This window comes from Nicotiana sylvestris, chromosome 6 (assembly GCF_000393655.2).
Source record: "Nicotiana sylvestris chromosome 6, ASM39365v2, whole genome shotgun sequence".
Lineage (NCBI taxonomy): Eukaryota > Viridiplantae > Streptophyta > Magnoliopsida > Solanales > Solanaceae > Nicotiana > Nicotiana sylvestris.
The window spans coordinates 32,544,497-32,559,775 of NC_091062.1; the positions used below are offsets into that span (position 1 = coordinate 32,544,497).

The following is a 15,279-nucleotide window of genomic DNA, read 5'->3' on the forward strand; positions in this document are numbered from 1 at the left end:
TAAAAACCCAATTTTCTTGCCACGGATACTTCAGCAATTAACCCAAAATAACCGGGAAAGCAGTTTAAATATTTGGGATAAAAAAGAGTGTGTTAGAACTTTTGTCAACATTTTACAAAAGAATTTTATACCTCATTCTCTCATGTTCCCAATACAGTATATTGGATCCACCTGTATTGTTTCTTTTTCCTACCTTATTTTAATGCAGGGGATGTCACACATCGTATTGGGGCGGGATGGATGAAATGGAGGCTTGCTTCCGGCGTCTTGTGTGATAAAAATGTTCCACCAAGACTTAAAGGGAAGTTCTATAGAGCGGTGGTCAGACCGACTTTGTTGTATGGGACAGAGTGTTAGTCAGTCAAGAACTCCCATGTCCAGAAAATGAAGGTGACTGAGATGGGGATATTGAGATGGATGTGCGGACATACCAGGTTAGACAGAATTAGAAATGAAGTTATCAGGGACAAAATGGATGTGATCTCAGTGGAGGACAAGATGCGGGAGGTGAGGTTAAGATGGTTTGGGCATGTGAAGAGGAGAGGTACAAATGCTCCAGTGAGGAGGTGTGCGAGGTTGGCCTTGAGGGCCAACAGAGAGGTAGGGGCAAAGCCAAAAAAGTATTGGGGAGAGACGATTAGGCAAGATATGGCGTTACTCCGACTTACTGAGGACATGATCAGGAATAGGAAGGTGTGGAGGTTGAGAATTAAAGTAGAGAGTTAGGTACTCGAGTTTTGTCTTTGTTTGTTACAGCATCTTTAGTACACCACTTAGTGTCTTTCGTGTATTTTCGTCTTTCTAGACTTCTGTAATTACTTGGTGTTGCCTTTGCTTTGGTTTTCTAATTGCACTACCTAGTGTTAGTTTTGTGTTTTTGTTTGGTTTCCTGATTGGCTTGCTTGTCATTGCCCCTTCCCTTTTATCTTTCCTGAGCCGAGGGTCTACCAGAAACAGTCTCTACCTTTTTAAAGGTAGGAGGTAAAGTCTATATACACATTACCCTCCCCGGACCTCACTTGTGAGAATACACTCAGTATGTTGTTGTTGTTGTTGTATTTTAATGCAGGGAAAAAAAGTACATACATACAAAAGAGAAGCCATTTCCAATCCCATTAACTCGAGGACAGATCCTGCTTCATCTAATTGATGTTCATAAAATCATGGATATGTAGGAAACCTTTGAAGCAAAGGTTCGGTCAAATCTTTTTCAAAAAATGCTTCACACGGAGTACTCGGATGGGCAAAAATCGCTCGCTTTATCTTTGCACGAAAACCCTTCGTGTCTTCGGGCAAAGAGGGGCAGCTGTAAGCACGTGATTTTTGCCCTATATGAGAATTACTCCCAAAAAATTCAAAAATAAAATAATTTTTCTTGGTGTGCAATTTTTGTGATATTTTGTGTAACTATTTGTATGTTTGTCTGTGCATGTTTATTTGTTAAATTATTAAAAATACAAAAATATGTCGCATTTTGCATGTAGGATTTAATTCTACAATTGTTAGTAATTAAGTTTGTTTTACAAAATATAAAAATCACAAAAAATAGGCATCGTTTGCATTTTTAGCATTTAATGTCCAAATATACAATTTTATGCTTAATTATTACTTAATTATACGTTAATTGTTATTGGGAGTTAATTTGCGCTTTTATAACTTAATTTAGTTCTTAATAATAGTTTAAGTATTTTTATAATTTAGTTTTAGAAAAAATAAAAGAAGAAAAGAGAGCAAAAAATAAAGAAAGTCGGAATTGGGCCTCTTCTTCAAATTCAAGCCACAGGCCCAAAAAATGGCCCAACCTTCCCTATGACCTAGTCCATTTCGAACTGGGTCGACCCAGTCCATAACCCAACTCCCCCTCTTCATTTTCATTTTTCATTTTTACAAAACAAAAACAAAACAAAACAAAATGAAGAAAAATCCTAAAAACTAAGAAAGGATCCGCCACCCCCCTTTTTTTGTTTCTTCTTCCCCAAAGCTCCAAACCCCACCTCCCATGGTAGCTTTTCCACCTCCTCATGCCCAGGACAAGCTCCAACACCATCGTCGCTGCCTCGTCGAGCTCGAGCATGAGCTTGCATGGTCGTTGGTCGCCATGTCTTCATCTTCTTCGTCGAAGGCAACACCTCACTACCTTGAACCACCCCGAACCACCATGAACGACCATCCATGGCTGACCCTACTGCTTCTTCTTCCTCACGTACTGTCACTGCGTCATTTCCTCCTCCAGAAAAATAAAGACTTCCGCCATGGCTGCTGTCGCGACTGCTTCTTCCAACTCCGTCGCCGCGGTTGTCGCCGCTACTTCCTCGCCGTTCCAACTGCTCCAGCTCCTGCCTAGTCGAGCTGCTGCTGTTCGGCGTCGACCAGTTGCTGCTCCATTCCAGCTTGAGCTCACCATTGCAGCTGCTTCATACTGCCTTCGCGTCAAGCAAATGACGAGTTGCTATTGCCTCACTAACGTTGTGGCTGCTGCTTCATCTTGCCTTCGTCTTCGTCGTCATTTGTTCGAGCTTTGGTCGAGGCTCGTCAAAACAGTCCGTACATAGTCAAGTTCGTCGTTTGTTTAGTCGAGTTCGTCGTTGATTCATCTCCGGTTAGTTGTTTTTGAGTTTATTTTTGTCCATATTTCGTTTTTATATTTCTCGAAGTTAAAATCGTTAAATATTTGATTATTGTTTTGTTCGTTGTTCATCATTGAAATAATTTTCTAGTGTGTTCATGTGTTTTGATTGAATTAATTTTCAGATTTCAAATGGAAAGTTAATTAGTGATTTTCCATGTCTATTTCATGTTTGTTTTATTGTTTAGGTAAGAATTTGTTAGTTTGATGTTTGTTAGATTCAAATTGAAATTTAATTGATTATTTCTTCAATTTGTTTCATGTTGTTATATATTTTCCAGAAATTATTAATGTTGTTTGAGTCATTTAATCCGTCATGTTTGTTGTTTTAAAAAAAAATAGATTCATTCATGTTCATACTTTGTTTGGTTGATCTTGAATCCGAAATTTGTATAGTTTGATTTCTTGTTTTATTGTTTATCATTTATGATTATTTCTTGAATTTGTCTCATAATCTTGTTTAAAGTTTAATATAGGAATTGTTGGTTGTAATGTTGTTAGAGTTAATTTTAAGTTCAATATTATTGAATTTAGAAATCTAAATATACTTGTTTGTTGTTGTTGAATCTGGAAATAGGTTTGTTGCTAAAAATATTGTTCAATCAAATTTTAGTTGTTCTTTGTTGTTCAATCATGTTCATGTGATTTGTTGTTGAAATTTTGAAGAAATCATGTTCATGAGATTTGTTGTTTGAATTTGTGTAGAAATTGGTCATATTGGCTATATTTTGGTTGAGTGTGATTAATTGGTTTGTTATAGCTGATGGGGTAGTTTGGTAATTTGCAGTACGTTCAGGGGTAGTTTAGTAATTGCAATAAGGTCGGAGGGGTAGTTTAAGAATTGTACATTTTGTAATTTTTTATATGAAGCATGAAGGACAAAATGTAATGGGGTGGGTTGTGATATAGTTGTTTAATATAAAGGGGGGACAAGACAAAATTTAGTGGGGAAGAATCTTGTATTTGTTTAGTGAAGCATGGGGGACAAAATATAATTGGGTGGTGATGATATATTTATTTAATGTAATGGAATGAGTGGGAAGATAATGGGTTTGGTAGGGGAAAGAGATTGATTTTAATTGATTAAAGGGTTGGGATTATATATAGGAAGTCTTGAACACAAAACAAAGACACACACAGAAAAGAATAACAGAGAGGAACGAATCTGAAAAAAAAGAACAGATAGACAGAACAGAAAAACACAAAGAGAGAAAAACAAAAAGAGCTGAATATTTAAGAAAGAGAAAAATTTCAAAAAATATTCAAACTTTCAAATAAAAAAAAAACTAAAAAATCTTCTGCTTTCTTTCATTGTTTGAAATCAGCATTAATTGTTGTTGTTTCATAAAAGTTGGAAGCATTTGTTTTGGGATTACTACTCCACCAGTCTGTTACTGGGTTGTTACTGTTGCTGGGCTGTTGTTGCTTGTGTTGTACTGTTATTACTGCTGCTGATTCTCATCTTCATTTTCTTTTGCTTCCAATATCAGGTACACAACTGTAATTTTGGCCTTTTGTAAGCTGAAAGTGAAGAATGGAAGTTTAGATTTTTAATTTAGTTTTTTTATTAATTGCATTTAGATTATTCATGTATTATTATTCTGTAAATCACTGTCATTTGGCATAACTAGGCATGTTATAGCGATATATTAAATAACGCCTTAACCGGATTATTAGGAAATATATTTAAGCCTGATTACTAATTAAAACTGTTTAATAATCAAAATAGAAGAAATAACGTAAAAATGGCGTTATTGAATCAGTTTGGCAAAAATTGACTAAGTTCCTTATTCATAAGTTTTTTTTTGTCAACGTTAAGTTAATCGGAATCATGTAGTTAATTTCAGTTAAAACATGAATTAGTTTGCGAATCAAGTATTATGACATGATGTGAATTAAAACAAGGTTAGTTAAGGTTAAATTGTTTAATTTTTAGAAATATGGTTTAGTAATCAAGTTTTTTTTTCAATCTTCAGTATTTGTAAATAATTAATTTCAATAAGCTTAAGTCATACTAACAATATGAATTTTAATCCAACTATGGGATAATTAGTTTTTATTTTTTATTTTTTGACAATTCCATGTTGTTTGTAATTATAATTTTAGTAATATTACTTTCCATTAATATTTGTTTTAAATTAGTAATTAATATGTTATTTTTAAGTATGTAGAGATTGACTTCATAATTATAGACAAACTTAGTAATAATAAAGATGTAGTCATTAAAGGGTATTCATAAAATAAGGGAGGATCTCGCTAAAAAATAAATAAATATAAATAATAAAAAATTGCAGTCCTCCAATCTTATTTTTTTTAATATAAGAAAATACCTAGATTCCGAGATGGGCGATTTAGTAAAATTCACAGTCCTACCTAATAGTATCATAACGCGTAGTATTTTGGCGCATATTTAATAAGGTTATTTTCTTAAATACGGGTGTACATTTATGTAACCCAAATCACGATCTTGACGAAGTCAAAATGCGTCAACAAATCACGTGTGCACTGGTTGTGGCGTGGTTCGAGATGCGTTTTCACGACGTTGCAATTTTGTATAAAATAAATAATGATAAAAGCGGTTTTAAAAGTTAAATTTGCATATAAGTTCTTAATTGTTTAAAAATCAGATAAATGAGCCAAATATGACAATTGAGCGACCGTGCTAAAACCACGGAATTCGGGAATGCCTAATACCTTCTCCCGGGTTAACAGAATTCCTTATCCGGATTTCTGGTTCGCGGACTGTAATACAGAGTCATTCTTTTCCTCGATTCGGGATTAAAATTGGTGACTTGGGACACCCTAAATCTCCCAAGTGGCGACTCTGAAATAAACAAACAAATCCCATTTCGATTGTCCTTTAATTGGAAAAAACTCCTTCACCCCTCGCGGGGGAGGAAAAAGGAGGTGTGACAGCTCTGGCGACTCTGCTGGGGATTGGAGTCCAGAACCACTGATTCAGGGTTTAAGAATTCGAGCTTAAAATAACTGTTATAGTTGGCTTTATTTATTATCTGATGTTTACATGATATATGCCTAATATGCTAAATGATGTTTTTACCGCTTTAATATTATCTGAATTGTGTATATACAACTGCTACGAAACCCTTCTTCTTTCTGAGTCTTCTGAATTTATGGTGTACACGTGCGCGTGGCCCACCTTTATGTTAGAAGTCATACCAAATAAGACGAAGTTGGTACAAGTAACTAGGCCGGGCAGACTTTCGTGCTCCCGGTACGTTGCCCCCACTTCGGCTCAAGCTGTCCACTTGGGTTAGCCAGGGCTAGAACAATATGCCTCAAGTTTTTTCACTTAGAATAACTCAGCTTCATGCCGGATCCCTAGTAGGAACGTTTGTTTGCATCACGTGCATTTGACTTTGGAGGCTCAACACAGGGGTTGGGTCTGTCTAGGACAGGTGTACCAAAAAATGAAAATGACCATCCTGATGCATCTTACTTGCTGCTACTTGCGCATTTATTTGATCCGGATTTGTGTGTTGACTAACTTTTGAATATCAGGAATAATATTTTGAAATTGAGAAAAAAGAAATAGCAGTTAGGGAATTGATTGTTTATTTTTGAAAGAAAAACCAATGCCCAAATACTGTCAAAACTCTGTCGAAATTTCGAGAAAAAAAAAATTGTTTTATTAGTTTGTTTTATTAAAAGCAAAGGAAAAATAGAAAAAAAAAGAGTTGTTGTTCTGTCTTGTTTTTCAAAAAAACAAATTAGAAAAAAAATAGTTTGTCTTGCCATAAAAATGAAAATGAAAAAGAGTCTTGTTTTTAAATGGGTTTTTATCTATTTATTTGTTTAGATGCCAAAATAAAAATAAAAATAATAAAATAAAAAGAGTCGGGCGTTGAAAGTGGTTTTATTATTTGTTGCAAATATATATATATATATATATATATATATATAAATCCAAAAAGTTTTTCTTTATTTCCAAAAAATGTATATATATCTTTATTTGTTGCTAAAATATTTGTCCTACCAAAAAGTCTAGAAAAGTTTTTTTAGACTCCCAATTTTCAAAACAAAAATCCAAAAATATTTTCCATTATTGACTTCTTTAGAAAGTCTTTTTAATTATTAAAAAAAATATATATAATAAAATAAAACAAATCCGAAAATATTTTCCTTCTTCTTTAAAAATTGAAAAGAAAATTCAAAATTCAAAAAAAAAAAAATTAGAAAGCATTTCTTTTATTAGAGGTAAAATTCCAAAAAATATTTTCTTTCTTCTTTAGAATAAGAGAAAACAAATAAAAATTCAAACAAAAAAAATATCTTCCTTTTACTTTTGAAATTCTCAAAGTTCAAATCAAAAGAAAAGGAATTCGTTCAAATCAAAAGAAAAGGAATTCTTAGAAGTCTTTCTTTCAAAAAGAAAATCAATCAAAAATCCAAAAAAATAAATAAATACTTCCTTTCTTCTTTTAAAGTAGTTCTTTTACAAATTCAAAAAATAATAATAATAATTTAAAATTAGTTTATTTACTTTATTCATGACCTGCCCGAACTACGCGGGTTTGATTCTCACCGGATGTGAGATACGTAGGCAACCCTCATCGGGTCCAACCCCCCTTTTTGCTAAAATAGCCAAAAACCAATAAATAAATAAAAAACGTGTCAAAATTTTAATTTTGTCATAAATAAGTCGGGTGGTGTCCAACCCCCCCTTTTGCTAAAAAATAGCAACAAAAAAAAAATATGTCAAATTTTAATTTTGTCATAAAGAAGTCGGGTGACGCTGTTTTATCAAGACATAGCCGAATGTTCCCGAAAGGGACGCCGGAAGGCTGACTTTGCATAAACAGCCACCTTTGGGTCATTTTTTAAGATTTGGTCCAGTTGACCCACACATCCTTAAAAATCTTCGTCCCCGAGGCGCTGAAGAGCCGTGTTTGCAATACCAGGTTTTTATTTTTTTTTAAAAAAAACAAAGAGTCAACGGTCAGGTGAATACCATTTGGATTTTTGGTCAAAATAAGTCGAGCCAGCTTCGGCCGCGTCTTAAACCGTTCTTGCCAAAATAGCCTTAGAATATCTTTCAGTTGTCGAAAGGCTATTTTCGTAAAAGAACGGACAAGTTTGTAAAGTGTCAAAATAATCCTCCCCGGCCTCAAAATTCATGTGAGATTTGGAAGGGACCACATTTGCAAAAATAGCCGTTTGGTTGCATTTGTCAAACGGGGAAAGGAAGCTGGCCTTTTTGTTTCGAGGTTATAAATCTTAATTAGAATATCTGGGTTGTTTGATTTTCGAGTTTGTAGGTCATCTTCAAACCTTTGAAACTCAGTTTATTTTAATATGAAAATTGAAAAAAAAGTGATTATTAATGTTTATTGTTTATTGGTCTGAACTACGCAAGGTCTGATTCATGCGGGGTCATGATACGTAGGCAATCTCCATAAGATTCGACCACAACAAAAAATGAAAAAAAAAATCGAAAAAAAAGAAAATGAAAAAAAAAATCAAAAAAAAAGGAAAATGAAAAAAAAAGAAAGAAAATAAAAAAAATGTTATTAATAATGGGGACCGACGGAGTCCATTCTAACCTGTTTCGCTTTGAATCACAAAGAAAGTTAAGGTGGTTGGTTTGTGGTAAGCCGGAAATACAAGACCCAGAAGCACACTTTGCAGGGATCAGGCCTGATAACAGAAGCACTCGAATCTTATTGGGACTTGTTGACTAAAGTTGATGATATTGAAGTTGGCAATGGTCTGGGCAATACTGATGCGAAGCTCAGTGGTTGAGATGCCAGTTTTGATAAAATGGGAGGACGCTCCGTTCCTTAGTCAACAAGAGAGAAGCTTGTGGTGGCTTATTTTGTTGTCATTTCTGGTGTTCGGATTATTAGGGTTGTAATTCAGATATTGTCTTGTGTCAAACTGTCTTATCTTTCCGTTTTGTCATTACGGTTTGTTTAAGTTTGTCCAGGTTGTTTTAGGATTTTATTTTTGGTTTGTTTTTGTTTGTTTGGTTATTCAAACCATTTAACCGGTAGTCTAATGGAAAATCCGGTCTTTGATTATTTCCAGTCATTTTGTTTAGTCCTTTTATCATTTTGTTCAGCGCCGATTCTAGTGACATGACATGCGCACACAGTTTGGGCCTAATCTTAAAAGTTAATCATAAAACCCCGGAAAGGCAATCAGAACATTTAAAGGAAATAAGAACGGTTTGAGATCATTTGGAGCCCGAGTCATGTGGAACTGGGGCAAGTAAAACATAAAGAAAACCGTTAAATGCAAGATTCGCCAAATTGGCATAAAGGTCGTTCATAAGAGTGAGAGTGTCGCCCAACAGTGCTTTAGAAATGACAAATGAAAAAGCAAATGTTTAACATAATTGTCAAGTCCAGCACCATCGGAAGAGACTATAAATCTATGTTCAATTGTGTTGTCTGCACTTGGCATGTTTTGAAGACTGGAATGACGAAGGCATTTTATTCTGCTACCTAAACACTTTATCCTTCGTTACCCCTTTTTGAGCCTTATTTATTTTCTTTCATACCCCTCGTTCGGAATCGATAGCAACGACTAGGAAATACGAGCCTGGAAGGTAAAGAAAAAAAAATCAACAAAAAACGAAAAAAAAAAGAGAAAAATGATAACAAAAAACAAAAGAAAGTCAGAAGAAAAAGAGGAATTGGGAACTACGTTTGACGTGATTCCTCAAAGAGGATACGTATGCGCTTCACGGCTCGGTCATAGGGTGCATAGTATGCATGGTGTAATAAAAAGTAAAAAAATAATAATAATGAATAAATAATCCCCAAGCAAGAAATTGGGGCAATGGTTGCGCTTGTGGTAAGCAAAATTGGTTCCGAAGGTTGTAATTTTGAACCTCAAATTTATTTTGTTTTTGAGCTTTTAATACCCTTTCTTTCTAGCCTGTCCAAAAACCCACATTACGGTCCAAAGAAAGACCTTCTGACCAGTCTGCAAAAGATGCCAAGTCAGACAAATGAGAGTCTTACCGGCGAACATAACATTTTGTTCCACAGCAGAAAAGACTCTAATCTCCAGCAGAGAGAGTCATACCGGCAACACTCCAAATCCCCAGCTGGAAAGTGATACAAATGAGAGAGTCTTATCGGTGAAAATCTTCACGGACACCATAAGGCGATGAAAGCTGAGAGAAAAACCAAAATGAGAGAGGCTTGATAGTGAAAACCCTTCGGGCACTACAAGTCGAATAAGATTGGGAATCAGATGGGAGATAGTCAAGGGAAGATCTTGAAAGATGATTGACGACGGAGGATAGGCCACATATGCATGTCATGACCATTAGAGTCGGTGTCTGCGTTTGATAGGTTTTTTATTTATAGTTTCTTTTGTTAAAGAGTCATCTTTTTCCTTTGTCTTTTATTCTGTTCCTTTTTATCTTTCTCCTTTCATATAAAATTCCTCAGTAGAGTCTGTTTGGTCAGAACCAGTGGGAAATGACTTCAAAATAGGCCATCAGCTTTCCAATTATGCAGGATGAGATCTGACTAGTACATCCAAGTGGTATAGTCAGGAAGGAACAAGCGCGAGGCCAGTGTCAAGAAAGATATCCCCAACAAAAGGATTGACGAGTGTCAAGAGGGATATCCTTGCCGAAATCAAAGGTTATTAAACCTCAAGACCAGAGCCCGTGGACAAAACAAGGAGAGCAATAAGCATGATTTGGGAAATTCATGCGAGACTAAAAGGTCGGAAAAATGCAAGTTTCCGAGCCATGCCACGAAAGAAGAGGGATATCCCCAGCAGAAAAGGATTATCCCAAGCAAATAATATCATCCCCAGCAAGTTTTGGAACGCAGAGCAGGGAAGGAGAAAGGGAAAAGCCATCCCAGTAGGCGTATCACAACCAACCACCGCATTTTAAACTAACAAATTTTATTTGATTTGAAACAGGTAAAAGAAATGGCATTTATAACGGAAATGCATGCCACAAGAAAGATTGTCAAACTGGGGCAGAAAATTTTCTTTTCAAGAAAATTTTCTGGAAATCTGGTACCCATTTGGGGAAGAATAAAGATAACACCAGTCTCAAGGGAAGTGGTCTTTGAACCAGTGTTGCCCCCGACATAATAAGTTTCCAATGAAGGAAGTTGATCCCCAGCAAACAGAACAAAGAGATGACATTTGTGCTCAGAAAAGCAAAGAGCCATTATCATCCCCAGCAGCTTCCAGGAGAATGAAGCATCGATTTGAAGGGATAAAATTCCCCAGCAACGTTATTCTCAACAACGTTATCCCAAGAAGATAACACTTTTATCCCCAGCAGTGTTGAAAAGAAAAATAAAAAATAAAAAAAAATGAAAAAAAAAATTGAATTTGAAGGAGGGGAAGAAAGGAGACTCCCACAGTGGTATTATCCCCAGCAAGCAAGAACAAAGCAGCGCGAAGGAAGGAGAAAAGAAAAGAAGAAATTACGAAGGTAAGTTTCTCAAATCATTGATCTTTATATTTTCCTCCTAGGATAAAAGTCCTAATCTGATGAATTTCTTTCCCGATACAATCTTGGTCCGATGAAATTTTTCTCCCAAGATAAGATATCAAATCTTAGTCCGATGAATCTTTCTCCTAAGATAGAAATCTTGGTCCGATGAAATTTTTCTCCCCGATACAATCTTGGTCCGATGAAATTTTTCTCCCAAGATAAGATATCAAATCTTAGTCCGATGAATCTTTCTCCTAAGATAGAAATCTTAGTCCGATGAAATTTTCTCCTAAGATATCAAATCTTAGTCCGATGAATCTTTCTCCTAAGATCACAACAAAATGGACCTAGTTTGACGATTTATCTCCTAGAGTCACAGTCTTGGTCAGATGGAAATTTTTTCTCCCAAGATAAGATATCAATCTTGGTCCGATGAAATTTTTCTCCCAAGATAAGATATCAAATCTTAGTCCGATGAATCTTTCTCCTAAGATAGAAATCTTAGTCCGATGAAATTTTCTCCTAAGATATCAAATCTTAGTCCGATGAATCTTTCTCCTAAGATCACAACAAAATGGACCTAGTTTGACGATTTATCTCCTAGAGTCAAAGTCTTGGTCCGATGAAATCTTTCTCCCAAGATAATATAATAAAATCTTAGTCGGATGAATCTTCTCCTAGGATCAAAATCTAGTCTGATGAATTTTCTCCTAGGATAATTTGAAAAAAAAAAGAAAAAGTTTGAATTTGAAAAAAAGAAAAAGGGTTCGCCAACCTAAAGAAAGGAATGACATTTTATTTTTAAAGTTGTTGTTGAAATCAGGAGCCCCCCTGAAGAATAGAATGGCGATTTATTGGTTGAAATCAGGAGCCCGCCTGAAGAAAGGAAATGCGTTTTTAAAAAAGGGTTGTTGAAATCTCGCCATCCAAAGAAAGGAATGACATTTTTTGAAAAGTTGTTGAAGTCAGGAGCCCCCTGAAGAATAGAATGGCGATTTATTGGTTGAAGTCAGGAGCCCGCCTGAAGAGAGGAATGACGATTATTTTCAAAGTTGTTGTTGAAATGAGGAGCCCGCCTGAAGAGAGGAAAGGCATTTTATTTTAGAAGTTGTTGTTGAAGTTAGGAGCCCGCCTGAAGAGAGGAATGACGATTATTTTCAAAGTTGTTGTTGAAATCAGGAGCCCGCCTGAAGAGAGGAAAGACATTTTATTTTAAAAGTTGTTGTTGAAATCAGGAGTCCGCCTGAAGAGAGGAATGACGTTTATTTTTAAAAGTTGTTGTTGAAGTTGGGAGCCCGCCCATAGAACAGAGGCATACATTTCAGTCTTTACATTTCAAGCATTGAAGTTGGGAGCCCGCCCAGATAACAGAGGCATACATTTCAGTCTTTACATTTCAAGCGTTGAAGTTGGGAGCCCGCCCAGATAACAGAGGCATACATTTCAGTCTTTAATTTTCAAGTATTGAAGTTGGGAGCCCGCCCATACAACAGAGGCATACATTTCAAGATCAAGTCAGAGGACAATAAAACAGAGGGTTACAATAGGAATCCCCAGCAGGAAACAATAAAATTCCCCGGCACCGGGAAACAGAAGGTTGCAACAAGAGGTCACAGTACAAACTCAAGTACATGTGTCAAAAGAAGAAAAGCACCGGAAGAAATGCAAGCAGACAAGGAAGCAAGGCAACAAAAACAAATTGTACTCTAGCCTAGCTTCTTGTTTTCTTTTAAGCATGGTGTAACAAGGAGATCGGTAAGCAGTGGTAATAGCATGCAACAACAGTAACATTGCAGTCCCACGGTAGTCCCAGCTACCAAAACTTCCCGAACTACATTGACCTGATTCCTGTTTAGCCCAGGATATGTAGGAAACCTTTGAAGCAAAGGTTCGGTCAAATCTTTTTCAAAAAATGCTTCATACGGAGTACTCGGATGGGAAAAAATCGCTCGCTTTATCTTTGCACGAAAACCCTTCGTGTCTTCGGGCAAAGAGGGGCAGCTGTAAGCACGTGATTTTTGCCCTATATGAGAATTACTCCCAAAAAATTAAAAAATAAAATAATTTTTCTTGGTGTGCAATTTTTGTGATATTTTGTGTAACTATTTGTATGTTTGTCTGTGCATGTTTATTTGTTAAATTATTAAAAATACAAAAATATGTCGCATTTTGCATGTAGGATTTAATTCTACAATTGTTAGTAATTAAGTTTGTTTTACAAAATATAAAAATCACAAAAAATAGGCATCGTTTGCATTTTTAGCATTTAATGTCCAAATATACAATTTTATTCTTAATTATTACTTAATTATGCGTTAATTGTTATTGGGAGTTAATTTGCGCTTTTATAACTTAATTTAGTTCTTAATAATAGTTTAAGTATTTTTATAATTTAGTTTTAGAAAAAATAAAAGAAGAAAAGAGAGCAAAAAATAAAGAAAGTCGGAATTGGGCCTCTTCTTCAAATTCAAGCCACAGGCCCAAAAAATGGCCCCACCTTCCCTATGACCCAGTCCATTTCGAACTGGGTCGACCCAGTCCATAACCCAACTCCCCCTCTTCATTTTCATTTTTCATTTTTACAAAACAAAAAAAAATGAAGAAAAACCCTAAAAACTAAGAAAGGATCCGCCACCCCCCATTTTTTTGTTTCTTCTTCCCCAAAGCTCCAAACCCCACCTCCCATGGCAGCTTTTCCACCTCCTCATGCCCAGGACAAGCTCCAACACCATCATCGTTGCCTCGTCGAGCTCGAGCATGAGCTTGCATGGTCGTTGGTCGCCATGTCTTCATCTTCTTCGTCGAAGGCAACACCTCACCACCTTGAACCACCCCGAACCACCATGAACGACCATCCATGGCTGACCCTACTGCTTCTTCTTCCTCACGTACTGTCACTGCGTCATTTCCTCCTCCAGAAAAATAAAGACTTCCGCCATGGCTGCTGTCGCGACTGCTTCTTCCAACTCCGTCGCCGCTACTTCCTCGCCGTTCCAACTGCTCCAGCTCCTGCCTCGTCGAGCTGCTGCTGTTCGACGTCGACCAGTTGCTGCTCCATTCCAGCTTGAGCTCACCATTGCAGCTGCTTCATACTGCCTTCGCGTCGAGCAAATGACGAGTTGCTACTGCCTCACTAACGTTGTGGCTGATGCTTCATCTTGCCTTCGTCTTCGTCGTCATTTGTTCGAGCTTTGGTCGAGGCTCGTCAAAACAGTCCGTACATAGTCAAGTTCGTCGTTTGTTTAGTCGCGTTCGTCGTTGATTCATCTCCGGTTAGTTGTTTTTGAGTTTATTTTTGTCCATATTTCGTTTTTATATTTCTCGAAGTTAAAATCGTTAAATATTTGATTCTTGTTTTGTTCGTTGTTCATCGTTGAAATAATTTTCTAGTGTGTTCATGTGTTTTGATTGAATTAATTTTCAGATTTCAAATGGAAAGTTAATTAGTGATTTTCCATGTTTATTTCATGTTTGTTTTATTGTTTAGGTAAGAATTTGTTAGTTTGATGTTTGTTAGATTCAAATTGAAATTTAATTGATTATTTCTTCAATTTGTTTCATGTTGTTATATATTTTCCAGAAATTATTAATGTTGTTTGAGTCATTTAATCCGTCATGTTTGTTGTTTTAAAAAAAAAAAATATTCATTCATGTTCATACTTTGTTTGGTTGATCTTGAATCCGAAATTTGTATAGTTTGATTTCTTGTTTTATTGTTTATCATTTATGATTATTTCTTGAATTTGTCTCATAATCTTGTTTAAAGTTTAATATAGGAATTGTTGGTTGTAATGTTGTTAGAGTTGATTTTAAGTTCAATATTATTGAATTTAGAAATCTAAATATACTTGTTTGTTGTTGTTGAATCTGGAAATAGGTTTGTTGCTAAAAATATTGTTCAATCAAATTTTAGTTGTTCTTTGTTGTTCAATCATGTTCATATGATTTGTTGTTGAAATGTTGAAGAAATCATGTTCATGAGATTTGTTGTTTGAATTTATGTAGAAATTGGTCATATTGGCTATATTTTGGTTGAGTGTGATTAATTGATTTGTTATAGCTGATGGGGTAGTTTGGTAATTTGCAGTACGTTCAGGGGTAGTTTAGTAATTGCAATAAGGTCGGAGGGGTAGTTTAGGAATTGTACATTTTGTAATTTTTTATATGAAGCATGAAGGACAAAATGTAATGGGGTGGGTTGTGATATAGTTGT

General features: G+C 35.6%; 1 protein-coding gene across 1 annotated transcript; it reads left to right on the top strand.

Moving 5' to 3' along the window:
• The first annotated feature begins 384 nt into the window (after positions 1-384).
• On the top strand, positions 385-1,150 carry LOC104238877 (uncharacterized). Its single transcript, XM_009793368.2, has 2 exons — positions 385-693; positions 1,070-1,150. The coding sequence occupies exons 1-2, from the start codon at positions 385-387 to the stop codon at positions 1,148-1,150; spliced, it is 390 nt and encodes a 129-aa protein (XP_009791670.2).
• Positions 1,151-15,279: the final 14,129 nt, after the last annotated feature.